This window comes from Temnothorax longispinosus, chromosome 8, assembly GCF_030848805.1.
Source record: "Temnothorax longispinosus isolate EJ_2023e chromosome 8, Tlon_JGU_v1, whole genome shotgun sequence".
Taxonomy (NCBI): Eukaryota; Metazoa; Arthropoda; class Insecta; order Hymenoptera; family Formicidae; genus Temnothorax; species Temnothorax longispinosus.
The window spans coordinates 21,147,567-21,174,627 of record NC_092365.1 but is presented as its reverse complement, the minus strand read 5'-3'; the positions used below and the strand labels follow the sequence as shown (position 1 = coordinate 21,174,627).

The window sequence follows — 27,061 nt, the reverse complement described above, 5'->3', positions numbered from 1 at the left end:
TATCGATCGACAACGTCGTATTGTCGGAAAATTCCTTCCTAGTATCGATTAATTAAGAGTGGCATCGCCTCGTGTGGGAGCAGACTGTTGTTTCGTTTACGCCGTAGGGTCCAAGTTCAGTGTCCGACCTAGCTGTCATATAACCAAGAGAAAGCAACAGAATTTTTTCTCTATTTTTTTCTTATCGTTGGCGCCAGCAATAGCTCAAGTGTGTTAGTTGATACTTGTCGGACCCATCGCGAAATAAGAGATAAATAAAAGGTATCGGCGGCACGCGAATGCCATATTTTAAAAATATTTATTGAAGTTCTCTTTTAGTTCGCTGCGGGAATTAATTAAACGCCTGACTGCAATGTGCAAAAAACTGATATACAACTGAAGCTGTGTGTAACATCTTTACCCCATAATTATAAACATCTTATTTCGCGATTAAATACAATTGTATCCCTCAATCTTTCTTATCTTTAATTTATAATTGGGGTCGGAATCATTATTATGGCGATTATTCTTGATCAAACGGTTAGGTTCTCTCTCGCAGCAAATTGACCGTGTATTAATAGAAACCGAGGGCTGGCTACACTTAGATAGATTTTCTCGTAATGCAGCTGCAAATGATCTTTTTATAACGGGAAAAATTGTGTCAGGTCACAGTGGAGCGTGTATTCCGGGAAATGGTGTAGAATGTATTTCGCATTTTTAGACACTTGTGGCTCGATAGCAGCAATTGATATGGCAATTCATTAACTAATTCCGCGCAAAATTGATGTTTTGACCTCAAACCTGATTATGAATATACTGATTAGGAGAGATGACAGCGTTTCACACTTCCGCCATAACAGCAAGAGTGGGTAAACAGGAAGAGAGTCAAAACTACTTTGTAGATAAAAGTAAAAAATATTAAACTGATGATCCGACAACGTTCGTCCGCGCGTGTCGAAAAACATGAAGAATCAGTTTTGTCGCAAAAAATTCCTAAGGATGTTCTGGAGGTATCGGTTCAACCAAAAGTCATGGAAATATTAAAAACACCGATATTAAGGTAAATGTACCAATGCCGGGACACTTAAGACCTATGTCTGGGCACCTTTGTCACTTTAGTTTTTAAATAAATATAACGCAAATTAAAATCAAAGATAAAAATATAATACAAGAAAATTATTTTTATCTTTGATTCTTTGATTTTAATTCGCGTTATAACTTATTTAAGGAAAATGATGAAAATGTCCAAATATAGGTACGTGTCCAGGCATATAGATACATTTATCTTAACTCTCCAGAGATCCAAAGATAAAAAGATGTATATAAATAGTTACGGCAAGTCTAATAGAATCTAATAGAAAAGACATAGATTTAGTGACTGTGAACTGTTATTACTATTTCTTTCTTAAAAAAAAATATCGACAAAAAAATTTATGAAAGTGAATTTTCCCTGAATTTAACTTAATAAAGTGAAATCTGTGAAAAATCTGTGTAAAATTTTATACTACGCGCGCCGAAAGTCCAATCACGAGCAATAATTTCACTAGTTTTTTTTTTGCAATTTCTTTAAAACTATGTTGTAAATCGTTTCAAATTTTACTATACTTTTGTTTGTTGATGATCTACTTGTGTGTAAAATATCACTGTATTGATAGTATTTACACTTTTCTCTGTAACGTCGTCAGGTTACGTGTTAAAACTCAGATATTCAAAAATTGATAACTTTTTATTTGAATTGTGAATCGATCTAAAATTTAGCCCCGAACTTTGAAAGAGAATACAAAATATAACATTAAATTTTCATCAACTTCGTAGCATTTTGACAAACCATCCTGAACATGCTATATTAGTATGCGACAATATCGTTTTTGAACTTGTTGTAAAATATCACCTCAATTGCATCTCATATATTTTATCTAATTACTTCGCATTACCATTCAAAGGATTATAACTATATTTATAGATTCATTCTCCCATGTCTCCCATTCCGTTTCTTCTTCGCGTGAAAAGCGCAATCTTTATTACGCAGAAGGTGACATCAACCCGGATTCGCCGGATTAGATATAGCTCGTCGCGACATGGTGGTCGAGAAATAAAGTATTTTTCATTGCCGCCGGGACAGAACCCGGTATAAACCGGGCTATAAACCGACTTTACATCTCGTCGTACGGCACGTCAAACAGATCTATAAAGCAAATATGTCTTTTCAGAAGCGCGGGCGTCTTTTCGCGGAATCTCTGGCGGAATATCAAAAAACGAATCCACACATCTGCCGAGGGCAGAGAGGTCGCGTTCATTAATGTACGAATTATAGCGATGGCAGAGAGAGGAGAAGGGAAGTTGCAACGGTGTTTTGTCTCTCATTAGCTCGTAAACAGTGCATCAATATCAGCTGCTTGCCAAATTTAGCGAGCAGCCATCGACTTCTTTATCAGCGCGCTTCGTCGCTTTTTCGTTTTCCACGCCTCCTACCGATCCCATTCGCGGAATATGTTGTACTCGCATTTAGCCTACATAATTATGTTACTCGCATTTAGCCAAGATAGTTTAACGAGGACCAGCTATAATATAAGATTCTAACTCCTGCCTCCTTCAATCTGATTATTATTATTATTATTAAGTAACTTCATTAATAATGAGGTAGGAACAGGATGAACCATTTACCTTCCAGCATCAAATATTTTCCATAGTGGCCCTTCTATTGATTTATCAATATCTTTTCCTTACACATTGCTAGTATATCTTCAATTTTAGGTGCAATTAACTTTATCTCTACAATTTTAAATATACTCGGGGAGAATTTTTGACCGGTTTTCTTGCAGTTAAACAACTTAACATTTTGGTTGGTGGCACATTTTGGTGCCCCTTAAGTGAAAATTATCTTTGCGTAACTGAATATCGACAGAACTAATTGAGAGAATTGACTAGTATAACTTAAAAATCTTTGAAACAGATAGAATAGCTAATTATGATTTCTAGTTACGCGGGGTTTATTAAGGTTACGAATCCAAATAATTTGATTATTAATCGTGGGCCCCAAAGTGGGTTGCTTAATCATCTTCTTTTTCCCAGAGTACATCATAAAAATTTTACTATAGATATAAAATCCCCTTATTAGTTTGATTTATACTGATTATACTTTTTTACCCGACCGCGAGACACTTCCTCATCTTCCGTCTAATTATCCTTTTCGCAAAAAGCAGCTCTCGGCAGTTGCGACGTTTTTTTGTCACCGCAGACGCGATACGATCGAATCTTTTTGCCAATTTCGTCGATCCATACGTCCCCTCGTAGCTGAACACTCTTCTTCGCGTGCTTCACGCGAATTTATATGCGTCGGGGGCTGATATCATCCGCCGATCTCGTGCACTGACCGTACCGCAGGCGGACGAGATCATTACGGGTCCGTAATGGAAAAAAAAGACAGTCGAAAATTGACGACCTCTCCACCCTTCGATCTTTTTTTCTCTCGCGCTGACGTGAATCCGACGTTATCTTATCCGTATGTAACACGTCACGATCGCCTTTGGGACACCTCTCCTTTTTTCTGTATCTTTTGGATGACGGCGACTTGACTCGTTAGGCTTTTTTTTGGGTAAGACTGGATTTGGGATAGTTTTTACAGATAACCCCGATAAGGACTCACCCAGCCGATAACCCCCATTGAAACTTGCAGGAGATGAACGAGTGGCGGCACGCTTTTCTCCAATCCACATTGACGGTCCGATCGAACCAAAGTCTATATTTAGATTATCAATCGAACCGGATACCAAAACTTGCGGTATAAATTATGAGCGATTGTCGAAGGAATTCTAAGAGAGCGAAGGTGTTGGACTTCTCGGATAAAGCACCTATATAGTAAAATAAAGTCCATACAAAGCCACCTGTGAGACTTTTTTTAATCTTACAGATGAATGACAATATATTGACAACCTACAAAATAAAAATAAAAATCTGTATGTCACAGGAAAATTAAATGACAACTTGATGATCCGATAACGTCCGCCTACGAGTTGATTATGTGAAAAATAAGCTTATCAAAGAGAGTTTTTAAATAATCATGTTAAGCTATAAACTCGCTTTCTCATGCTTATTTTAAAATAATATTTCACCCATATATACATTTTGCATAATTATATTCAATTATTCCACATGAATATAATCCTTGGAATAATCCTTCTCACGAATAATTCTAATAATTCTAAGACTATAGATATCCAATCAAAATTGACAAGAGAAACGCCGTAATCGGTCAGGACTGGATTTTGATTGTCCAAATAATATAATATTAATTAATATTGCCAGAGCAAAGAATAGTACGTAAAATTCACTCAAAAATCAATATTATATTATTTGGGCAATTAAGATCCAGTCTTGATCCTGACCGATTACGGCGTTTCTCTTGTCAATTTTGATTGTATGCACGATCGTATGCTCACTTATTTATTGTCTAAGACTATCGTTGTAACCGAGAAGAAATTACGTCATGATTCGAAAAATTTGAGCTGTAAAATAATTTCGGTTCCTAGACCGGATATATATGTCAATTCAATTGTCCGATCTTATCGAAATTCCTTAAATAGTTCTCACTTGATTTATCAGCCAATAGGAATAAAGTTCTATTCTTGTACAAGCTGTCGGCATAGCAGGGGAAATGTACTTATCACGGGACCTATTTTTATTTTTGGACACAAAACACAATTTCCTGATTAAATTCTGATTTATCCTATTTCAAGTTCGTTGACGCTACTCGCCGGCGTTCTCTCGAAGCATACCTACACGATATACGCGAATAAAGTGTCATTATTACATATTACTAATGCAGAATAAATAAGAGAGAGAAGATTATGCGCTGATATGCTTGTGCATACATGTACTTACATATATTAATAGCTTATGTACTTTAATGTGAAAAATTATAACTTTCAGCGTTCTTAGAAATCTTGACCTTATTCTCACCTATGTGATAATCGATGAAACTTAACGCGGCTTGAAATTGCAAGGGTTAAGCGGCCTTAAAGAGAAATAATGCGCACATTCCATTAATTATAGCACGCTATCATCCGCTGACTTACAGATAAGTACATTATGTATCACGTGATTAAAAAAAATATATTAGAGTAAAATTTCGTAATTCAGAGAATTATTCTGGTATATTCTGCACGTGGATAAAAATACACATAATAAGAGATATAAATTTTCTACAAGTCTCGTCGCGTCAGCAATGACTTATTAAACGATAAGAAACTTTTTTCCGCTCGTTCGAAGTAAAAGCTATAACAAGGATTATGATCGATTCACGAGCAATAATGGTTGTTGAAACAATGTCAGAATTATATACACGTTTATTAAATAATTCAATATTCGACGTTTCGTGCCATACTAGGACTTCGTCAAAGAATAAATGTCGATCAATAAATACATATTCTACATTATTATACAAAGCTAACTGGAGTCACATTTAACGCCAGCAATAAAAAACATAACGAGTCATACCGCAATTACAAAGTCAACAATTAAAAATGATAGAGCGCTTTTTCTTCATGATCCTCTACTGTCATCCTCCGATGATTGTCTTTCCTTTCTCTCGGATAAATTTTCCCCATAGTCACCGTCGCAAGAAACCCGTGCAAATCTATAGGATTTCATTCCTACGACATTTATTCTTTGAAGAAGTCCTAGTATGGATCGGTCATAATCCTTGTTATAATAACTTATATAAATGACTGAGCGACTCATTAATTCCTGCGTGCAACTCCCTCCCGTAGCTTTTTTTCATTCCTTTAACCAGGGACATCGATGGGCCAGGTGCACAAACTAAATATAGCCCCCTTCGTTCTTCATTTAAAGCTATAATGGAAAACAGCGCGCATGTTCCGTATACCAACCGTGCGGTCGCATCGAGATGTGTACGCAACACCTGAGGACGGAATAAGTAGTGTCTTGTACCACTGATTGTGTGAGATATTTCCAATCGTTCCTCGCCAGACAGGAAAGCGAGGAGCAGAGAAAGGGAGGGAGGGAAGGGAAGAGAGAGAGAGAGAGAGAGAGAGGAGAGTATCGTATTAAATGCAACGCGACGCTGAATATAGTCGTAAACAATTAGTCGCAATACTCGCAATACCGCTCACGGGCGAGCCGAGTGTACGAGCAAGTGCATCGAACCGCGATGCGCGCCGACGAGCGATGCAATGAGGCGACGAGTCGACGAGTCGACGAGTCGGCGAGTCGGCGACCGGCCGGCCGCCGCAGCCCGGCGCCGTGTCTGCGGAAGAAGAAACGCGGCGTGAAAGGCGAGACGCATAATACAAAGTGATAAAAGTCACCGAGAAGTCTCACGATCCCCCTTTAGGGTCTTACGTAAAATTAACAACAACAACAACCGTCTGGTTGCGTCGTAGCTCGTATAGCGCGACGGCACGTGCGTACCAAATACGATGCGTCAACAATTGCTCCGCGATCAGCTGGCTACGCGATTCGGATATTCTTGAAATCGGAAGCGCGTCTGGGATTTTATGACGTTGTTCCTTCACATGACACGTTTTTTTTTTTGCAACTTACACGTAGATCCTACGCAATATGTTACTCTAATAATAAGTAATGACGCAGTTGGAGTGACGTCGCCCCGCGCATTGTTTATTACGTGCGCCCACCCTTCGAAGAGCGCGCGCGACAGATTGCTATGAATAATGCATCCATTAAATATCACCGGAAGGGGTTCGTACGAAGGGGTTCATATAATCGATGGTACACCCTGCCGAGAAATCAGTAGCGATAAAGACATGGATAGCGATAGTTCGACGTTGCCCGTCAAGAAGAGGAACAGTCCTCCGATGCTCTGGGGCCTCAGCCTCGCTAAGGAATCTTTCAAGACGATCAAAGTGATCTTACTAGGCCAGCCAGGCGTCGGCAAATCGGGTGAGTGATCGATAACAGTTTCTTCAGCGGACAAATTATAAAACACGGATATGCATCTAGTTGAAATCATTAAACGATTCATTCCTTCAATTAAATAAACGGAGGTCTACGTAACAAATAAAAATGGATTGAGAAAAAAGTTAACTTGACTAAATATTTTCAACTAATTTATTATTTTTTTAATCGAAATGTTTATGTATTTAAATTAAATACGACATATTAAATCTAACACGTAAATCTGACGTAATTTGACTCAAATTATACTTAAAATATTTTAATTTAAAAAATAATAATCATCAGTTGAAAATATTTAGTCAAGTTAACAACTTTTTTCTCAGTGTAGTTTTAATAAACTTCGCGAATTTGCATATCAAAGATAGCGCAATTTTCTTAAGCGAAGAAAATACGGAAGTAATATATTTCTAATGTCATTTTTGCTTTGAATCCTGTAATCAGCTTTAGCCGTGCGGTTCGCCACGAAACGTTTCATAGGCGAGTACGATTGCACCACGGACAGAATCTACCGCGTGGACAATCATCTGGGATCTTCGTGGGAAATAGCGGATCCACCCGGATATCCACCCGCCTCCACCGAGCCGAAATTACGATGGGCCGACGCGATAGTTCTCGTTTATTCGGTAACGGACCGGGTCAGCTTCGACGAGACCTCCCGCCTGAGGTACGTTTGTCCCTCTCTCCCTCCCCCCTTATATATTTTATCAGAAGATAATTGCACTCTACGATATATTAAATTCGTTCGAACGCGCGAGGTATGTGCATGTCGTGTATTTACAGGTTTTTGGTATCGCACGCGAGAAGAGGCAGAAAGGTGCCACCGGTCGTGTTGCTTGTGGGAAACAAGGCCGATCTCTCCTGCTCGCCGGGTGAGCGAATGGTGTCTGCCCTGGAAGGCCAGAAAAGGGCAAAAGAAATCGAGGCTCATGCTTTCCACGAGATTTCCGTAAGGGAATCGGTTGATCAGGTAACGACCTGCGTGTAAATATTTATATCTTTAGTCGATTCTATATTCGCGCCGAGTAAAGGATAATCTCATATTATTATTATTATAAGAGAGAGAGAGAGAGAAAGAGAGAGAGAGAGAGAGAGAGAGAGAGAGAGAGAGAGAGAGAGAGAGAGAGAGAGAAAGAGAGAAAGAAACGGTTCTTTCGCGTCTCGGTCAAAATAACAATTGGGTTCAGATTATGGTATCATATCATTCTTTTCTTTGACTGTTTAAAAATAGTACTGATCTTCAATTTTTTGATGCCCCGAAAAAAATCGATAGGCTATAAATGAACGCGAACCGCCCGCGCCCACGCGATAAATACACGATGCGGTTAATCTATCAGCTAATCGCAACGAAGATTATTATTCTAAACGATTGTTTACTCCGCGGTCATGGCATTTGCGCGTGATCGGCGGAGCCATAAACAAATCTATATCGCCCGTCCTCAAGACACGCGATACAAACAACAGCATTTTAGTTTTTTTATCTACGTATTGTAATGACGATGGATCAACGCATTTCAGTACTCGATAATCGCCGAGTATCGGAGCGATAAAAATAATTAATGTAAATAAAGCTTTTTGGGAACAATTAAAAAATAAGATATTATTGTTTTTTATTATAAACTCGTAAATTTAATTTAATAATTAATAATGAAAGTTATTTACAAGTATGAAATATCCAGAAGCTAAAATGAGTTTTCTCTGATTTTTCTACAAATATGACAAAATATATATCGTGTCTAAGATAATTCTTTCATAATTTTGATAGAATATATTATTGATTTCATATATTAATGGAATAATATTTAATAATAATTTTATTATTGTGATTAGTACGCTTATTTAATATATAAAAATGTTGCACGCAAAGAAATAACGTGTATAAAACACGATTTAACAGTAAAATTAAAGTATTCTGTGACTGCGTATGAAAAAATATTTAAAAAATGGCGAATGAGAGACGTACAGCAATTGATTTTACATGTATCGTAAACACGCACCAGAGCAAAAAGAATTACAGAAACGTGGGAGTGATAATGTTCATGGCGTCGAAAGAATATTTCTTTCTTAGATAATATCGGGTCTTTATGTAACGGCGGCCCTGACAATTTGCGATTATTTTCTTTTGACAGGTCACGGCCATATTCATGAACATATTGAGATTGCTGACCGAATTGCACAGTTCAGGACAGCAGCAGGCATTTTTCAGAATGAGAGCTTGCACAGACGGAAGTATAAACTCTCTCCGTTGTACGTCACCTCCTCCACTGGAAAGAAGATTTAGCATCTCCGCTCGCGGGAATTTATTGTAATCGTTAGATTAGTCTCGAGAAACTAAATAATTTTATTCCACGAAACATCGAGCAAGAACACTGTATAAAAAGATTATATTTTAAATGTTTTAATAAATCTGTATTTGTAAGAAAAATTACTTGTGTTAGATGAATTCATTAATAACGTTTCGAACTTTCATCTTTGTCAATAATATTATAGATACTTAATGCCGGCAGTTTTAAGATATTTTTTACAAAAAGAATTACATGGTGTAATTGCAAAATTGATAATTATATTGCGTAGCCTGTAGATATATTTGATCTAGCCGTGTCTTATCGCGAGCGCAAGAGCTTTCGCATTTTCGTCCTGTATCGCCGCTCTACAACGAGCTACTGCGTTCGAGGCAGCTTTTCCAACTGCAAAAATAAATATGATTGCAATAAAATATAAAAAAAGAGCAACGGTTCTACAATAAAAACGTTACCTCTGAGCCTCGCTACACGCTGCACCCCGATGTTCAGTTCTTTCAAGCTAGCCGCAAGCTCCCGATGACTGTTGAGCCGAATCTCGTGCTCTCGAATCAAGTCACCGTTGATGTTCTTCAACTGCATTAGTTTCTTTCGCATATCGTCAATATTCTCGAGGATTCTAGCATCTTCTAGGCGAATCACAATACTCTTCAGAAGAGTGGCACCGCCCGCGGCTTCTGCCTGAAGTCGCGCGTCGACTTCCTTTAAGCCTAAAGAATATTTCGATATTAGTCAAAACGCGTTTTTTACAGTAGTAGATCTCGCTCGAAAGATAACTTTCGCTTAGAGAAAAATCAATTGTCGACGGAAATCACTTCGTATTCTACCCCCTTCTTTTCTAACGACGTACCCTTGACGCGTTCCAACGCGTCCAACATCCTCTTCTCCTCCGCGGGGAACGTGGCTTCTGAGTTTAGTTCTCTGACGCCTAAATACATAGCGAGAGATTGGATAATGTCGCCGGCAAACGTCGCATCATCTGTCTGGATTATCACTTTTCCACCGGCGTTCGATTTGAAGCAGTGCGCCTTGTCGTCCCGCATCCCACGAAGCCACACTTCGATGCATCCGGCATTCGGGCCGCCCTCCACGACCTCCAGTTCCTCTCCCAGAATGAGACTCTGGTTCAGCCAAATGGCGATCCGCTGTGGTCTCTCCGCGACCTACGGGATTACGTATTCGTATTAACATTAGCTTTTTAGATATTATTAAAATATCTACGAAGTTTAAACGTTACTCACGTCCGCCACAACGCCATTGCTCGATAATTCTTCTGGGACATGTTGAGGCTTCGGGATGCGCTCGTACATACAAAATCTTGGCAACTGCCGCGTTATTTCGAAGACCTAGCGAACGTTAGAGATATATTACGATTTGAAATTTACATTACGATTATGTTCCGTATATTTTACAACAATTATCAATTACCTGTAGTAGATCGGCACCAGATGGTCCGACGTATACTTTAACGTGAATGTCTACGGGATCATTCTTTGCAGGATAAAGCGCGATCTCTAACTCCCCTTGCGGCCGGTTGGGATGGGTGACCAGCGTCTCACCCTCAAAAACACCCTCAGCAAAGACTATGGCGCAATGCACCTAAATATTATATTACATTTACGAAATCTCGCGACTTTAATAATACGGTTCCATTTTTTTTTGTTGAGGAAAAATCGAATTGAATTTAAATTGAAGAAATCAAGAAATTTGTGGACGGAAGGGAACTCTCGAGCGGTTTCAGGGATATCCTGTACAAATGTAGCGTATTACCAGAAGCCCAGGTCCAGCGGCAAGCGCGACGCGGGCTGCACCCCTCTTTGTCAGCAGGCTGATGGCTAGTCTCGATCCGTAGTACATATTAGAACCCGTCGCAGCCCTCTGTCGCAATTCCATCTGGAGTGCCTGCTTCTTAGCTAATAGTTCACGAATTATCTCGCCGGGTTCTGGAGCTTGCATGGCAGAGCCAGTGCTGTATCCGCGCACTACAAAAAGCGTGCGAGAGTAAATGAGAATTTCGCAGCAAGAATCGTAGTTGTTTAGCAGGGAAAACGAGTTCCAAAAGTTTATACCTTCGCCGTTAGTAGAAATCACCACCAGATCAGGTTTGCCCGTTCTTCGATAATCAGCTTCTACTATGCCCGCCACGCCGGATGGTAGTTGAATCTTAAACATGACCTCACCGGTGTTATATGTTCTCGCATCCACTTTTCCGCTGCTCCAACCAGTGATCAGCTCCGGTACACCATCGCCGTTTATATCGAAAGTGGTTACGGTTATCACCTTGTGCTTTGACTAAAATATATTTTGCAAATCCGATTAAATTGTTTTAACGCGCGCGCAATTAAGATGTAAACTTTCTCCTATATGTAAGCATTTTACCTTAACTCGCCATAGTCTCTGTCCTGCTTCGTAGACCCCGATTGTTCCGTTTTCAAGAGCATAAGTGAACTGCCTATTCGGGAGATCAGTGAGAACAACAATCGCTGCTGTTTCCTTAGTTTCCCAAAGCATGCTGTCTTTCTTCTGCACTCTAATTTCAAAATCTGTTGTACCCGTCAGTAACTAAAAAATTAAGTAATAAAGTCGTACAGTAAAGAATATATAGGGTGATATTCTTAATCCTGATGCTTCAAGCGTAAATCCAGATTTCAAAATAGGAAGAAAATTTGTCAATAATTGATATTAAATTGAACGTGTTTACTAAGAATCGCCCTATACTCACTTCATTTTCTCCATCTCCATCAAAATCAAACGCTGCCAGTGAGGTAACAATACCTCCCATTACTGTCCAAAATATTTCTGTTCCATGCGAATCTAAGACTGTCACCGAGCAGTTGCCACCTACCACTACAACGTGGTTTGGTAGCCAGCCGACTTTTGCAACAATCATACAACTTGCACCGTCCGACATCTGAAGTAATCAGTATTGTAAGCTATAGATTCTGCTATAACTTAACTCGAAATCATAATCAATACCTCCTTGTAGAAAACATCAGCATTATCCTCGACGTGATAAGCGAGCACGTGAGAAATAGTACCGACCAAAAGAACATCCCTCTCATCTTCCCCAAGGCGACCAGTGCATAATGATTTCACCTAGATAATATGAATTTTCGTACACTAGGAAAGCACGAAATAAAAATACAGAATGATGCGAAATTTTATTTAATGCGTGAAACAATTTGTTTTCATTCCAGCACATTCGGACCTCGGTACCAATTTGGAGCTCCGCAAGTTCGCCGCTCCATGACAATCTTTTACTCGACTGCTTGTGATCGGAGTAATCGACCTGCGGTTGCCTGTGTGGACTGTGCACCAAAATAGTTCCGCCAGGTGTAGCAGCCGCAAGGCACGCATGCGAGCCGTCAAATTTTCCACTCACGACAAGACCTGCCTTTATATGTCTCTGAATGTTTAAGGAGAATTCTGCCATTCTGAGCTAGCGTTACATTGTCGCGATATGCTTTGCCAATGTTGTGCCTTTACCATTGGCACGGTGATGGAAATATTGATTTTTACAGCTGACTCTATCGTTTGTAGATGTCACAACTGTACTGTACAATACCGTACAATACCTACGTTATCATTATTCTGTTGTATTTAGAATAACGCAGTCAATACATCCAATTTAGTAATTGTATTTATTTTAGCAGAAATGTAATTATATATATATATATGTATTTCGTAATAATTTTAATTATTATTATTAAGTATAATTATTATTGATATTATTTCTATCACTTTATGAAATTATACTATAAATTTGAATAATTTCCACAAGACCACTCTTTGGGGTAAAATGCACCCGCAGGCACAAATTATTTTTATTAGATCATTGTCTTTGTGCACTTCCGCCAGCTTCTGGATTCGTCGCGGATGATAACAGCAGAAAAATCAAGAAAGGAACGATGTACATCCACTGCAACAGAAATAAACGAGTTGTATGTACATTGACTCTTGTATACATATACATGTGCACAAACAATCTACAAAAACAATATTCTTACGTATTTCGCAAGGAATGAACGATTATCTTTGGTTTCCCCTCTCTCCCTTGCTTCTCGTTCCCGTTCGAGTTTCTGGATATACATAGCGGTGTCTGGGATTGGACCGCCATCCGGATATTTGACCACAACATTGGTGGTCCACATGTTCGTGAAGGGATTATCTAGCGTACAGGGTCCCGTGGATGAAATGCTCACAGCTATCGGCTCTGCTGTACTGTCCAGCCATATCGTTATGACGTCTTCCAGATCCGAGCCAAGCAGGTAGCACTATAAATTGAAAACAATCAGCACATTCAAACACAATAAGAGTCTCCGCACAAAAATATAAGGAACAAGAAATAGATATTAGCCATTAGGACTAAAGGCTCAGTCACAATGAGAGGAATAAGGAATAAGATAAAGGAATTAGGAATAAGGCATATTGCATCTCACTTTAATGTACGTGTACTGAAGTGAGATGCGACATTCCCTTATTCCTTATTCCTCTCATTGTGACTGAGCCCTTAGGAATCAGGAGTCAAGCTGGTGTAATAGCATTGATACATGGCTTCGTATAGGTTAAAAATCTATTGTCTGTTTCTATTGCCTGTGTTTTTCATCGTACATCCAGTTTTATTCCCGATTCCTTAGTCCTCATTGCTAATTCTGTTCCGTATTTTTCATTGTATACGGGGGGCTTAAAACACAATGTACCGTCAAATGAAAGAAACTAATAAGAATCGACCACGAGTGTCATGTTCCTCGATCAAGACATTCTAAATCATCTTGGGCGAGCATCCTGGAGTAAGTTCTTATCAAGGAATCTATCGGTAGGACATGGACGATTTCTAGGGGCTTGCTCGCGAGACATTTACCGCTGGCACCGAGGTGAGGAACACGATTTCGCTGCCGGAAGAGGTGCGAGCCAGCGCCTTCAGTCTGTACTTGCCGTCGTGTTCGGCAAGGTTTTTCAGGGCGCTTATCTGGGCCGGCAGCAGACCGTTCTGCCCGACGACGGACGCGCCGCTACGCACGCTGGACACCGTGATGTTTCCCCGTTCCGTGAACACGGGCACCGGGTCGTCGTTGAACGCGTGCCCTAACCTCAACTGCAGCCAGCCGTCGTACTCGAGCTCGCTCTGGAAAATTAACCCTCGCGTCAAGTACGGGCACAAAGACCCGCCGCTGGCGTTTTTAAGAAACGTCGAAGGCTCCACTTACCCCGCAGACGAGCGAAGACGCGCAGAGTAGCGCACCGACGACGACGTACAACGGATGCATTTCTTACGGCGCGACTTGGCGCACGACGCTGACAGCTGACAGACGCACTGGGAATATAATTAAATTACGAAGTCACCGACGCAGGGGCAGGGCCACGTGTCATTGTGCAATACCGCTTTTTAGGGTTACGAGTCACGGCAGCTAAAATACAGCTATCGCTGCGACCATGCAAACTCGGAGTTCTCCGGGAGAACTCGCTGACTGACAGTATTGACGTATTGACAGTGACACTACTGACGTAACTGACGCAGTGACGCAGTAAGTACGCCTGTACGCATCGCACGAAGATTTTGGCCACGTTCCGTAACGCGCATATATGCGCGCATTTATCTATAGTATACGTAACGTTTACTATAGAAAATGTGCGCATATATGCGCGTTACAGAACGTGGCCTTTATAACGTGTGGCCACGTCGAAGGTTGATGATCAAATATTAAAATAATTATATTAAATAAAAAATACATAAAACATAGGACATTTTTTACTTCTATTTATACAAAAAACTCTTTTAGTTCGTACAGTATGTCATATGTGACATATATGTGTGTTCATTAATGGTAATTATCATCTAGTAGGCGAGCCTAAACCTATATTTTTTATCAATGAAAATTCCAATTAGTTCGATTGCGAGAATACGATGCGGTTGACGAAATACGAGACATTCTGTACATAACGATCGTTTTATTATTATATTAAGGATTAGGTGAGCGAGTGTATGGATCGCTGTAGGATCTTCATTAATTATTATTATTATAATGTTTAATTTTAAAACAGTACAATATCATGTGCGATTACAATTTGTAGAGCCTAGAAATATATGATATATCTCAAAAAGTTAACTGCTAGATAATTGCACGAGTCAATTGATTATTTCTGCGTCGTATGATAAAATCACACCAGCTACGTGCCTTCTTCCACAATCGGAATGCAAATGCGAACAACAATATATGATACGAACATTACGAACATCCGCTTCCTCGCCTATCTTATATTCGTATACAGAATTTATTTTCAACACGAATTTCTTGTCGATCCTTTTTACCAAATTATTACGAATCAATACCGCGTTCTCGAGATATTTATCTAAAATCTCCTACTTGAGTGCCCTTTATTTTATTTAATTTTTTTTTTGTTTTGGCAAATCTTTCAGATGCGACATTTGTTCATCTCAATCCTTCAGCTCCTTGTCGTAGATAAAGACCCCGAGGCCTTCCCCGACTCTCTCCAGATTAGTCACATGATCGGCGATCTCCTTTATCGAGTCCACCTGCTCCTGCAGGAACTCGGTCTCCAGGAAATCCAGGAAATTCGCGTCGTTGTGCGTCGAGGCGATCCCGTGCAGCTCGAGCAGCTTCTACAAAAATTAAAAAACGATCGATCGATAGAATAAAATCACGATTTTGCGTCGAATTAGCGCGAAACCGGACACGCGCGGGTCGCCTGACCGCGAAGCGGGAGAAAAAAAAAACTGGCTGGAGGAGCTGGGATTTGAACCCAGGACTTTCCGCATGCGAAGCGGACACTCTACCACTGAGTTACACCCCCAATCGCTACATGGTAGTGTAAAATCGCGCTACTTCTACTAAACGCGCGCGTTTAGCGGAAGAATTTATACCACCTGTAATAATTAAATTAACGAACAACGCGAGAACAACCTTGAGACTCAATTAGCGAAAAAGAAACGCGCCAAGTCGGATTTTATTGTTAGTCACCTGTCTGATTTTCAGCATAGTATTTTGATTTACAATAAAATTTATGGCAATCATTAATACCTATTAAAAACTTAACAATCTTAACAGCAACATTGTTAATAATTTAATAACGGTTTTGGACGTTAGTTATAAATTTTATCTTGTGAAAGACGTCGACATAGGAGAGTGACAGTCACTTCTTCGATTTGAAATGAGAAAAGAGAGATCCCTCGTTTAAATTAATCAGATTCAATATCGCCAGGTTAAAAGTTCAGGTGTGTCCCAGGTGTCCCTTTCTTTACTTTGCCACGCTATTCCCGGCGGGTAAATCGATTACGCGCGCGTGCGCCCGCGTATACGCACACACAACACGCATACACACACCTGATTCACTTTCTTCTCCAGCTGCAGAGCCTCCGTCATAGCGTCCTTCGCGCTGTTCCAGTCTCTCCTGGATGGCGCCTGGATGTCCGTCAGCACGACGTCGCCGCCCCGCTTGTTCTGATAAGTCAGAAATTTCATGGCATGCTCGCGTTCCTCGCCCGACGCCTTTTTAAAGTACTTATACAGGCCCGGTAACGCGACGTCGCTCCTGTCGAAGTAGTACGCCTGCAACGAAAAGCGTGGCATGGAAAAATCGCATCGCGGGGGAGCGCGACATCACGCTTTACAAAAAACATCGATATATATATGTAGTATCAGATTAGAGAAAGGGAGACGGAGCTAGAGGGAGAAGCGTAATGCGGAACTCTACAACGCAATAGCTGAATGTATTCGACGAGAGCGAAAACAACGGACGCGAAGATGTCTCTCCTCGCAGAGCGTCTCCAATTACATGAACGTAACTTTTACGTAACATCTAGATCGGCATGAAAGATTTAAACCAAAACTGTCATCGAGAGGCGCGCGTGTGCGACATAATATACAGAGGAGCGATCTACGATTATATCGGATTGCGCTCATTGTCAGGTGTACACGCGAACACGCGCGGGGTGTTTCGATCGAGAGCGCGGTCAAGGGATGACGATGACAGAGGGACGACCGGAAAGTTCTGGGTTGTTGTGTCTGAATCGATACGCCGACTGACCATGGACAGATAAACATAACTGGCGTATAGCTCCAGATTGATTTGCTTGTTGAGCGCGTCCTCGCACTCCTCGTGGAAGTTCTGCCGCACTAGACTCATGGCTGCGAGACGAGGGTGGCCCTCACGTCGCGGAAAGGGACTGCGAACAAGAAGACTGGCACTGCGCGCTCGCGATCTCGGCCTCGACTACCCCCCGATCTCGATTCTCGTTTCGTTTCGTTCAGGCTACGAGGATGACGCGTGACGCGTGACGCGGACGTCGGATATAAGCACGGTGCCGCGGAGTCTCGAGGACTTTCATAACATTCCGCAATTGGCGGAGCAGTCGGCGTCGAGGAGTGCGGGCCGTGACACTGCACGCAGGCGCGGAAGCACCTCGGCGCCTCGGCGTACATACCTCGATAGTTAACGCGGAGAAAAGACTCTCCCCTGTCAAGGCCGCGGCCAGGAAAAGAGGCGCGATTGAAGTTAACGGAAAGTTCAGGACCGCGCGGGCGTGAAACGCCGCGATTTGTAAAAAAAAAAAATAAATAAATAACGAAAAATGTATAAAATGTATAAACTAAACTGCGACGCAACGCGAACGCGCACGTTTGTCATACGGGAAGATAAGACTGAAATTATCATATTTTGCGACGATAAATACGATATACTTTGCACCTGAGGCTTGAAATAATTCTGCCCACTCAGAATTCCCCCCCCCCCCCAAAGAATTCAGCAGTGAAGTCTCGTGCAAAGTCTTGATAGGTGAAATTTGGAGGATACCTTTTTCTCATAAAGTCGGCAAATTTTGTAGTTCTTTTCTCCTCTACAATATCATTTATAGAATTCTATAAGATATCACATTATTCTCCATAATATTTTTTAATATAAGAACTAAGATAGTAGATATGTTCAACCTTTCCAATGATTCCAAAACCATTCGGAGCCAAAGCTGGGCACGCTGAATACACCCCAATGAATAAAGATTCCAAACTTTGCCTCATCGTACCAGGACGGAAGCGGTCGACTGTCTAGACTAGACTAAATTGGATCGTATTTGGGTGCTTTTGTTGCAAATGGCACAAAATTATTTTCATCCCAGTTTGTTATTACATTAACATATGCCTCTACTGTCACAGAGAATCAGTACGGCGCACCAGATACGTACAAACGTCATCCTGCCAGTAAAAACTTGTAGTGAAAGCAATGATTGTTAAACGAGTCTTTTATTCCTATTGACTGATATTAAATCTCGACGAGAATTCTATTTCTGTATATTGTTTTGCATTCATATTTAGAGATTAGATTAGATTAGCACTCCATATTGTTTTAGGACAAAGATCACATTATTATTGATCGACGCTATATAATTCATGTGTACAGTTCAACATTTTTATGGAACGCTGTAAGTAATTCCGCTAAAACCCTAGAAAAAATTTTAAATAATATTTATTATTATATTTAATCTAAATTAAATTAGCATGCATGTATAGCTGTCAATTTATCGTAAATTTTCAATAATTGGCATTCAAATCGAAAATTCACAATTGTAATAGAAATCTTTATAAATCTCGAAAAAATATTTTTCAAAAATTGACAATTGTAGATTTGATGTAGATTGATGACAATTGTAGATTGACTTTATTGTGGATACGTAATTACAAATGTTGGATTACCAATTTCGTGTTACAAGATTAATTCAGAGTAAATGTTATCTCTTCACTGAGGTCACGTTATATTTAACCAATGGTAAATTATGGTCATGTATGTAAATGTGCATCTCGGCTCCATTTGGCTGCATTATCGTATTCACAGTGTAATTAAAGTATCATCCAAGGTATCATCAATTGCGGAACGGAACGGCATGCATCACCCTCGTTAGAAAGTCCGGCGCGTGTGAGAAGTCGCAGAGGAGCGTCGCGTTAATGGTGGCCGGCGGAACGGAACGGCATGCACCACCCCGCTTAGAAAGTTAGGCGTGTAGGTAGGGACATAGTTAAAACGTAGGTAGAGAATAATTTTTTCCCGGGGTCTCTCTAGCATAGTACAGTTAAGGTGCCAATTCATGGGACGCTGAAAAACAGCGTTGAGCGACGTCACGTGACATCACTATGATGCCAGCGTCAAGAAAGAGAAGTTGGATTTTTCCAACTTCAAGCGTCAAAGCCAAAGCAGCGCGAAGACGCCGAAATTTTGACGCTGTTTTTCTTTTCAAGAATTTCAATTGACGCCGGCGTCAATTGTGGTCATGCGACCTTCTTGCCGCTGAAAATGAGCGTCGAGCGTCAGCATGAAAAGGCACCTTTAGGGTCGCTCGTGGTGGTTTTAGGGCCAATTTCACCAACCACAGTTAGCTTAACCGATGGTTAAAGTTAACAGAATTGACCAATAGAAATGAATCCACCCTGCTTTCTATTGGTCAATCCTGCTAACTTTAACCGTCGGTTAAGCTAACTGTGGTTGGTGAAATTGGCCCTTAGTCGGTAGGCTATGGGCGCGCGATGCCACGCTGAGGGAGGCTCAGGGGATTTCGGTCCTCTGAAGCGCCCCTCGTAACGGTGGTACGCGTGCGCGTAGAATCCGACACTCCCCCTCCCTACCCCAGGGCGGGGGTGTCTTTCGAAGATTTCCACCACGTAAAAAAAAAAAAAAAAAAAAAAAAAAGTAGAGAATAATTTTTAATTCCTTTCAGCAATTACATTTCCATTAAGCGAGAATAAAAGAGGACCGCTGATCGGAATCCGGCGGGGGTGGTGGTGGGCCTCTATAGATTGATCTATTTCTATCGGATGTGATCAGATAAAAACAGGTTACACACATATATCAGAGGACACTTAAAGATTTTAAATTTTAATTTATATATGTATATGTATAAAGGATTTAAAGGGTTAATAGTAGTAACTGTATAATATTGAAGCTAAATAGCGCGCGCGTAGCGCGCGTTTGTGATTGTGATATCTAGTTAATATTAAAAATTAATTTAAAACGTAAAAAAAATAGAATATCCAGCATAACATATTTATATTTCTATTAATTTTTATATTTAATTATACAGATTTCTTATCAAAACACTGATTGCGTCCTTAAAGTAAAAGGATAATTGTATATTTATTTTGACTAAAAACGTATTTTGTTCTAAAAAGCATTAGTATTAACCCTTTAGGGGCCACACATCGATCCCGTTGGATTAAGGCTACATTCACCTAGAGGTCTCTCAGGTTTCTGTCTGATGATAGTCAAGTACTGACACCGCGTTGCACCGCGTCGTGATCGACGTAATCGCCGATCGCGTACGTTTCGAATCGTCCTGAAGCCCTGAAGCACTCCGGACTCCGGCAGGAAATACGCGACGCAATAGACGTTTTCGCGCGAATCTTGCTGTGCGCGGCGCATCTTGGACAGAAACATACGCGTGTTGCGTGTTCTCGCAGCCGGCAGCCGACGCAGTCATGGTCTACGCCGCTGGGTTTCTCTCGCAGAATCGATGAATGACGATGAAGCCCGTGGCACGTTGTATGGGGTTATATCGTGGAAAATGACCCGGCGCAACGTGTCCTGCAGGATTGCCACGGTGCTCGCGGTGATACTCGAAATCTCGGCCATCAAGCATTGGTATGTCACGGAAAATGGGAGAATTCAGCCGCAGGTGAGTGTTGCCCACTTTCTCCATATAATTCAATGGAAACGTTTGATTCTGATCTTTTCAATAGAATTGTCACATGTAAACGTAAAACATTACGTTATCTCTTGATGACCTGGCAATTTTATTAATAGATATGTCTGGTCGCTTGGCATTGAACCAACCTTCCTTTTCACATTTTCAGCACGACAGTGTCTTTGATATGCGCCGACCGTATGACCTTCTGGGATTTCTCGAGCAGGAAAAACGCAGGGAAACGGCCGATGCCATATACAAAAAGATTTCGAGGAAGGAGGTATCCATTGACAATCAGTTTGTTGGTCTAGGCATGGCTGATGCGGAAAGCTCCAACTCTGACTGTTTCTCGTGGGACAAGTCGTTGGCTGACGTCGACGTACACGCTAGCATTGTAATCGATTATAGACTTAAAGATGGGATAGAGTGAGTGATTATAAGTAATATTTGAATTTGAGAAAATACTTGAATGTTGAAATAATGCTTTCTCTATCTCTCTATTACAGCCAAACTGATTACATGTTGTATAACGTGGTGGCTAACAGTAAACAAACAGTTCCAGATTGTCGGAGAACATTTCCATTAGATTTCAGTATATATACATTCGAACATCTTAAAGTAAGTGACAACTCTCGTAACATTGCTCTTCATACCGTAACTCTGTAACATATCTGTAATGCAATTTTTGTTGTATCAGGCAATGCAGAACCGAAAGAATCTTACGCAGCGCAAAGAACTCAGCCTAATGAGGTATCTACCGTTGAACACTGATCTCAATCAATTTGGTCATCAACTTGCCTATAGCTTATCTCGCAATAGTACCTCCTGGATATACTTGAATCTAGCGTCGATTTATTGGCGGATTATGGGAAATGCTTACAATGCTTTAGAGTGCAGTCGTAGAGCGATTGTATGCGCTCCAAGGTAATATAATAAGAAACTCGTTTAGAAGATACTAGAGAAAAAGCGTCGCCGGAAGACCACCGTGTAATTTTACTGATCTCGTAACGAAAGCATTGTACGTGATTAAGGCAATATCGCGATATTCCTCTTCTGACTACTGCCGGCATTTTACACGCTGCGAGGTATTCTGGCGAAGCCGCGATTATTTTGCATGCGGCGATAGATCATAATCCAACAGAGAGTTACCATCATCTGGCGCTGGGCCATGTTTACACATCTCTCGGCGACTTCGATCGATCTGCAGCGTGCTATGATAACTGTTTGAGATTGGCGCCCGACATGATAGAGGCCAAACAGATCAAGTACGCCATATTATGCCATCGTTTCTTAGAAACATCTTTACTGTTATTCGATCAGTAAGTTCATATCATTATTCCTCGTTTAAACAACTGTGCTGAAAAACGTTTATGATTATGGTTATTACAGACGCTTGCGGAATGTGTTGTCAGAGATACATGCGTATCAGGATTGGAAGGAGGAGTGGTTCAAACTCTATGAGCATATGCTCTGGGAGCAAAATATTAAATCTGCCACCAGAGAAATTAAGCTCGCTTTTGTGCGAGAGCAGAATCTGCATTTACTCGCGATAAATCCGGTTGAGAGGTCAATTCATCATATCGATAATAACATTGTATTATCTTACATGGATTTAGGAGATAGGAAAAAAATAGCTGAGAATATGCTACAGAATGTTCATGTTAGTCTTCACCTGTTGAAAAATCTGCAAAAACAAGTGAAGGAGCACAGTAATCGTATCACAAAAGGTATTTTTGTAATTTGCAGCAGATGTAGGTTTTATGAATTTTACAACCTATATATTGCAAGTAGTAAAATCTATTTAATATTGTTACAGACATGATGACGGAATTAAATATAGAGTATAATAATTTATTTGCGTCACCAACAAAGAGTCCAAAATATCACAATGTGGAAATTAAGAAGGGAAATGAAGATTTTGAAGCTGATCACTGGCCAAAGATATCCGACTGTGATAGTTCCATGCTAATGTTTGGAGATGGAAAACAATATTTACCTATTTATTTATCGCCTGAAAACAAAGGTTACGCGTAAGTGTACTTGAAACTTTTTTCTGTATTATATCATATAATGTATTAATTCTCTCTATGTTTCTATATGTTACTAGAACACATTTGTTCGTAAATGAATTGATTGATATAGAGCCATGGAAGAAGCATCCATTACCATGGCATCCACCAATATGCCAATCACCTAAATCGTTTAATGAGAGATATATTACGCATACGTTACTAGACGCGACTATGCAGCAGCATTCGCCGGACGCTTCTTTGAAACCATTTCTACATAATTTAGTTCAAACTACGGACTTGGCAGAAATTGGTCAAAGGATTTTGACGGCAACTGAAGCGGTATAATTTATTATTTTCTTATTATTACATACAATACATACATAATCATAATTTTCTGATAAAAAAAATTAATTATGTTTTAAAACAGAAAGTAGCAGCTCCATGGGTGTTGTCTATGCTCGCATCTTTACATTGGAGAGTAGTAGGAAAATCTCGTTTAGCCTTGGATTGTCTTCAATTAGCATTGGAAAATGTTCCTAAAGAATTTAAAGATGTACCTTTAATAAGTATAGCTTCGATACACCACAAAGTAGGTTTAATTGACGATGCTTTAAGAATTACGGACAAAGCTTTACAAATTAATGCTGTGGAGGTATGCATGAAGAATATAATTAAATTTTGTATCATAGGAAGAGACCTTTGTTTTTATACACAAATAATATTTCCACAATACTCAAAAAGACCATTTTTTAAATCTACTTATTGACTGGACAAAGAAAATTATATATTTTGCAATTTATATTTCAGCCAATGACTAATTTTTTGTTTGGAATATTATTGAATATAAAAGGAAATTATACAGGGGCTATACATTACTTGAAACAAGCGTTAAGGGTGGATTCACATTTGTATGACGGTAGGGCATTAATGTTATTGAAAACATTAGCCTGTCGCGAAAAATTTAATGTTATTACAGGTAATTGTCTAGGTATGTATAAATGTATATAATTAACACAATTTCATGAGATAGTTTTAACACATTTTTTAAATATTTGATATAATCTTTTGCACATCTTCACGTTATTTTTCGTTTATTTTATATTGTTTATGTTGCACAAATTCTATGAAAGGTGTATAATTTATTTTTATTGTAAATAGTGATAATTATAGAGTTTAAAGTAACGAATTAAAAATAATAGGGAAAGTAAAAGAAAGAAAAAAAAGTATGGATTAATTTCTCACTTCTTTTTCTTATTTCTTTAATTTGATTTTTTCTTTATTTTTTAACATTTTCTAATCTTTAATTTTGTTTTTTTTTGCAATTATTTTTTTATTGTAATTGAATTTGCACAGAATATGTTTTTTTCAGTTGATTAATTTTGTTCACTGTTGACGGTACTGTGTTCTAAAAAACGCAGGTTATTGTGATGAGTAATGACAAACATTGTCATAATCACAGGCTGTGAAGAACAAAGAATTAATTTACACAAACATTCTACGAACCTGCCTTCTGTCTTACTTACTAAATATAATTTACAAGCAAGTGATACATTTTTACGTAAACGGCAAGTCAAGAATTGTAAACATAAGTATGTTTCAACAGAGACAGAAGAAAGAACAGGTGTGTACTTTCGCACATATATCTTAAGAGTAGACTCCGTTTTTAGACTGTGTGCTATGTACTTTTTATTTGACACAATTGTGAATTTACGTTTGTTTTTTTTTTTGCTTGGAGCAAAACTTAATTTTGGCTTATAATCACGTATTTTATGTTGTCATAATCTTGTCCTGTTATTTGTGTTTTTTTCCTTGTATAATAGTATATAATAAAGATTATTGTTATTTCTTTATGCCTCTTTTATTATTTTACCTGTTTTGGATGTCATGTAATTTGATTTGATTTTATATACATGATGTACTGCATAAATGCAGAGCTAATGCTTTTTTTATAGTGTTTTTTTTTCAAAATTAAATTTAAAAACAAATTTTCTATTACTATATCCCAGTTGATAGATGAAAACTGTTGTTATAGGGATGAATTGTTGGAGTAATCACAAAATTGGATTATTGGACGTATCATACTACAGTAAGAAAGAACATGTGCGCCAAGGTCTTATACATTCTTTATTACTTCCTAATAGCGCAACTAAACTACATGAACCACATGTGCATATGACTAAAATTTCAGATAATGTAAGCTCACGATAAAATTACACATTAAAGATAAGATAACACTTTATATTATTTCATATATTTAATTTATAAATCCCTAAAATGGTTTATAAATAATTTTTATATCGTAGGATATGCTATATACATATACTGATTCATCGTTTGACAAGATGTCTGACAATCAAAAGGAGTCGTATTATCCAAATAAGGATGAATGCGACGAGCTCAAGTATGAGGACTGGGCTGCTTCTTTATTCGTATTTCATAAATTTATACGACGAAATGTAACGTAAGTAATCGGCAAATTATGAAAAATATACTATAATACACATATATTATATAAATTATTTGTAAATTAATTCTTCGATTTTAGCATCGAAGATGAGATCGAGTCATTAGACAATGATATCCCAAACTTACAGCCAATATGTAATAAGAGTAATTCTGAAATGAGTCGTGTAACAGAGGTGATGCAATTCTCGCAGTTACTGCAATATAAAGCTGAACTCGATATGGCCGAGTGGCTGATGATGATAACTGGAACGCAAAACGAAACTTTGCAAGGACTCGGGACCAAAATTGCATTTGCTTTGCAAAAGGTGAATTATCAGATTCTATAATTACATATTCGGTGTTTTACGTATTCGGTGCGTAACATTATAATTAATATATGTTGCTTTGAATTAGCATTATGCTTCTTGGACCTTGGCAATAGCTGCATCATTTTATTGGCGCGTGGCAGGCGACAGTCGCAAAGCATTGGATTGCATGTGGCAAAGTTTAGAGAACACTCCAAAGGATATGCAAGACATACTTCTTGTGAATCTGGCGTCTTTACTTAGTTCGCAGAATTATTTCCACGAGGCCCTCGAAATCGCTCAGATAGCACTATCAATTGGTCCGGACTTCATAATCAATCATTATGTTGTCGCTAATCTTCATGCTGCTTTGGTAAATTAAATATTATTACACCAGTTACAAGTTGTATTACATAATGAAGCAGACATTTAACTCACATTTTTTTTTACAGGGTGACTTCGAGACCGCTGCAAGTTTCTACAGATCTTCACTTGAACTCGATCCAAATTTCGAGCCAGCTATTACGAGATTGCGAGTAATACTATGTTTCTTGTTGTTTGACGATAAAAAATTTGCAATGAGTGAGATATTGCGGAATATTTTGTGAAACTACTTTTTGCAAATTGTTAATGCGAAGTAATTTGATAAAAGTGCCTTTTTATATTGTTAATGTGGAACATGAGGAAGAATGTTACAGTATTAAAAACCATGAAGAAGCAATTCTCATAGGCTATGTGTATTGCAATTATATAATTTTAAAATGAAGAAAAAAAATGGTTGGATAATGACACAAATTTTGTTAAATTATTACAGAATTTTACAATTGAACAAGATATATTTTCACGTGAAATTTCTAAATTTAGCATCGGTGTTTCGAAGTAAATAGAACAGATTTAAGAAAACGAGCACATTTTTAAATGTATTATTTAATTATCTGTTATATAGATATTGTTTATTCTCACAGATGTGATAATTCTTGTTGTATCAGTGATTATGCCATGAGTACGTTATTGAAATGTAAAAAGCATCGAATAAAAATGAATTTTGCAATGATCTTGACATTTGTTTGCTTACACTAGAATTTTATACAATTCGAATCGCGCGACAGCAAGTGAAGGTGTTATATTCAAATTTTTCATCAGATTAATTCTTATGGGCCCACCAATGCCCACCAATGCCTACCAATGTCCACTAATTTCTAGTAATTCCTAGCAATGCCTCGACGAAATGCCCTCAGCGGTTTACCCCTCAGTATTACGCTATTACTGCAAATACTTTGTGTTTATTAAAATGAAACAAAGTTCAAAGAAACGTTAATTCTGCAACGCCTGCGTCAACCTTACGAGATGCCTCCCCTAATATACCAAGGTTGATGTTCTAGCACCCCCTTTGACAAGACGCTTCCA

General features: G+C 39.1%; 5 protein-coding genes and 1 non-coding gene across 7 annotated transcripts; 2 read left to right on the top strand and 4 right to left on the bottom strand.

Moving 5' to 3' along the window:
• The first annotated feature begins 6,326 nt into the window (after positions 1-6,326).
• Positions 6,327-9,337, top strand: LOC139817116 (ras-related and estrogen-regulated growth inhibitor). Its single transcript, XM_071784934.1, has 4 exons — positions 6,327-6,897; positions 7,354-7,576; positions 7,693-7,879; positions 9,039-9,337. Exons 1-4 carry the CDS (start codon positions 6,669-6,671, stop codon positions 9,216-9,218), a joined length of 819 nt encoding a protein of 272 aa, XP_071641035.1. The 5' UTR covers positions 6,327-6,668; the 3' UTR covers positions 9,219-9,337.
• Positions 9,275-12,796, bottom strand: LOC139817115 (BBSome complex member BBS2). The gene is made up of 11 exons (XM_071784933.1): positions 12,418-12,796; positions 12,186-12,305; positions 11,932-12,120; positions 11,589-11,771; positions 11,279-11,501; positions 10,980-11,191; positions 10,638-10,808; positions 10,451-10,555; positions 10,060-10,372; positions 9,665-9,919; positions 9,275-9,596 (listed from the first exon to the last, which is right to left on the bottom strand). The coding sequence occupies exons 1-11, from the start codon at positions 12,640-12,642 to the stop codon at positions 9,502-9,504; spliced, it is 2,091 nt and encodes a 696-aa protein (XP_071641034.1). The 5' UTR covers positions 12,643-12,796; the 3' UTR covers positions 9,275-9,501.
• Positions 12,797-12,870: 74 nt separating this feature from the next.
• Emc10 (ER membrane protein complex subunit 10) lies at positions 12,871-14,787 on the bottom strand. The gene is made up of 4 exons (XM_071784935.1): positions 14,417-14,787; positions 14,071-14,334; positions 13,217-13,483; positions 12,871-13,128 (listed from the first exon to the last, which is right to left on the bottom strand). The coding sequence occupies exons 1-4, from the start codon at positions 14,474-14,476 to the stop codon at positions 13,042-13,044; spliced, it is 678 nt and encodes a 225-aa protein (XP_071641036.1). The 5' UTR covers positions 14,477-14,787; the 3' UTR covers positions 12,871-13,041.
• A 158-nt stretch (positions 14,788-14,945) lies between these two features.
• On the bottom strand, positions 14,946-17,557 carry Fer3hch (Ferritin 3 heavy chain homologue). Its single transcript, XM_071784936.1, has 3 exons — positions 17,256-17,557; positions 16,553-16,777; positions 14,946-15,831 (listed from the first exon to the last, which is right to left on the bottom strand). Exons 1-3 carry the CDS (start codon positions 17,352-17,354, stop codon positions 15,646-15,648), a joined length of 510 nt encoding a protein of 169 aa, XP_071641037.1. The 5' UTR covers positions 17,355-17,557; the 3' UTR covers positions 14,946-15,645.
• Positions 15,951-16,022, bottom strand: Trnaa-cgc (transfer RNA alanine (anticodon CGC)). The gene has a single exon. It is a non-coding gene; the product is annotated as a tRNA-Ala (tRNA).
• A 2,902-nt stretch (positions 17,558-20,459) lies between the features above and the next one.
• Positions 20,460-26,709, top strand: LOC139817114 (tetratricopeptide repeat protein 17-like). 2 transcript variants are annotated; one of them, XM_071784932.1, is made up of 16 exons: positions 20,460-20,883; positions 21,062-21,318; positions 21,399-21,510; positions 21,590-21,816; positions 21,924-22,211; positions 22,282-22,619; positions 22,709-22,922; positions 23,000-23,243; positions 23,332-23,556; positions 23,712-23,880; positions 24,364-24,525; positions 24,937-25,097; positions 25,208-25,365; positions 25,450-25,675; positions 25,764-26,027; positions 26,107-26,709. In XM_071784932.1, exons 1-16 carry the CDS (start codon positions 20,722-20,724, stop codon positions 26,260-26,262), a joined length of 3,363 nt encoding a protein of 1,120 aa, XP_071641033.1. In that variant the 5' UTR covers positions 20,460-20,721; the 3' UTR covers positions 26,263-26,709. The 2 variants fall into 2 exon arrangements, with proteins under 2 accessions (XP_071641033.1, XP_071641032.1); XM_071784931.1 differs by having other exon boundaries at positions 23,712-23,892.
• The last annotated feature ends 352 nt before the right edge of the window (positions 26,710-27,061 follow it).

Coding starts and splice junctions, on each gene's coding strand:
- LOC139817116 (XM_071784934.1), top strand. CDS start 6,669: ATGCATCCATTAAATATCACCGGAAGGGGTTCGTACGAAGGGGTTCAT. Junction 6,898..7,353: donor GCCAGGCGTCGGCAAATCGG/GTGAGTGATCGA, acceptor TCCTGTAATCAG/CTTTAGCCGTGCGGTTCGCC. Junction 7,577..7,692: donor GACGAGACCTCCCGCCTGAG/GTACGTTTGTCC, acceptor GTGTATTTACAG/GTTTTTGGTATCGCACGCGA.
- LOC139817115 (XM_071784933.1), bottom strand. CDS start 12,642: ATGGCAGAATTCTCCTTAAACATTCAGAGACATATAAAGGCAGGTCTT. Junction 11,192..11,278: donor GATTTCTACTAACGGCGAAG/GTATAAACTTTT, acceptor CGCTTTTTGTAG/TGCGCGGATACAGCACTGGC. Junction 10,556..10,637: donor CTGGTGCCGATCTACTACAG/GTAATTGATAAT, acceptor AACGTTCGCTAG/GTCTTCGAAATAACGCGGCA.
- Emc10 (XM_071784935.1), bottom strand. CDS start 14,476: ATGCATCCGTTGTACGTCGTCGTCGGTGCGCTACTCTGCGCGTCTTCG. Junction 13,484..14,070: donor TCCTCACCTCGGTGCCAGCG/GTAAATGTCTCG, acceptor TTCAATTTATAG/TGCTACCTGCTTGGCTCGGA. Junction 13,129..13,216: donor GTTCATTCCTTGCGAAATAC/GTAAGAATATTG, acceptor TTTCTGTTGCAG/TGGATGTACATCGTTCCTTT.
- Fer3hch (XM_071784936.1), bottom strand. CDS start 17,354: ATGAGTCTAGTGCGGCAGAACTTCCACGAGGAGTGCGAGGACGCGCTC. Junction 16,778..17,255: donor GTTATGTTTATCTGTCCATG/GTCAGTCGGCGT, acceptor TTTTCGTTGCAG/GCGTACTACTTCGACAGGAG. Junction 15,832..16,552: donor TGGAGAAGAAAGTGAATCAG/GTGTGTGTATGC, acceptor TAATTTTTGTAG/AAGCTGCTCGAGCTGCACGG.
- LOC139817114 (XM_071784931.1), top strand. CDS start 20,722: ATGAATGACGATGAAGCCCGTGGCACGTTGTATGGGGTTATATCGTGG. Junction 21,319..21,398: donor AGACTTAAAGATGGGATAGA/GTGAGTGATTAT, acceptor TCTCTATTACAG/CCAAACTGATTACATGTTGT. Junction 22,620..22,708: donor CAGTAATCGTATCACAAAAG/GTATTTTTGTAA, acceptor ATATTGTTACAG/ACATGATGACGGAATTAAAT.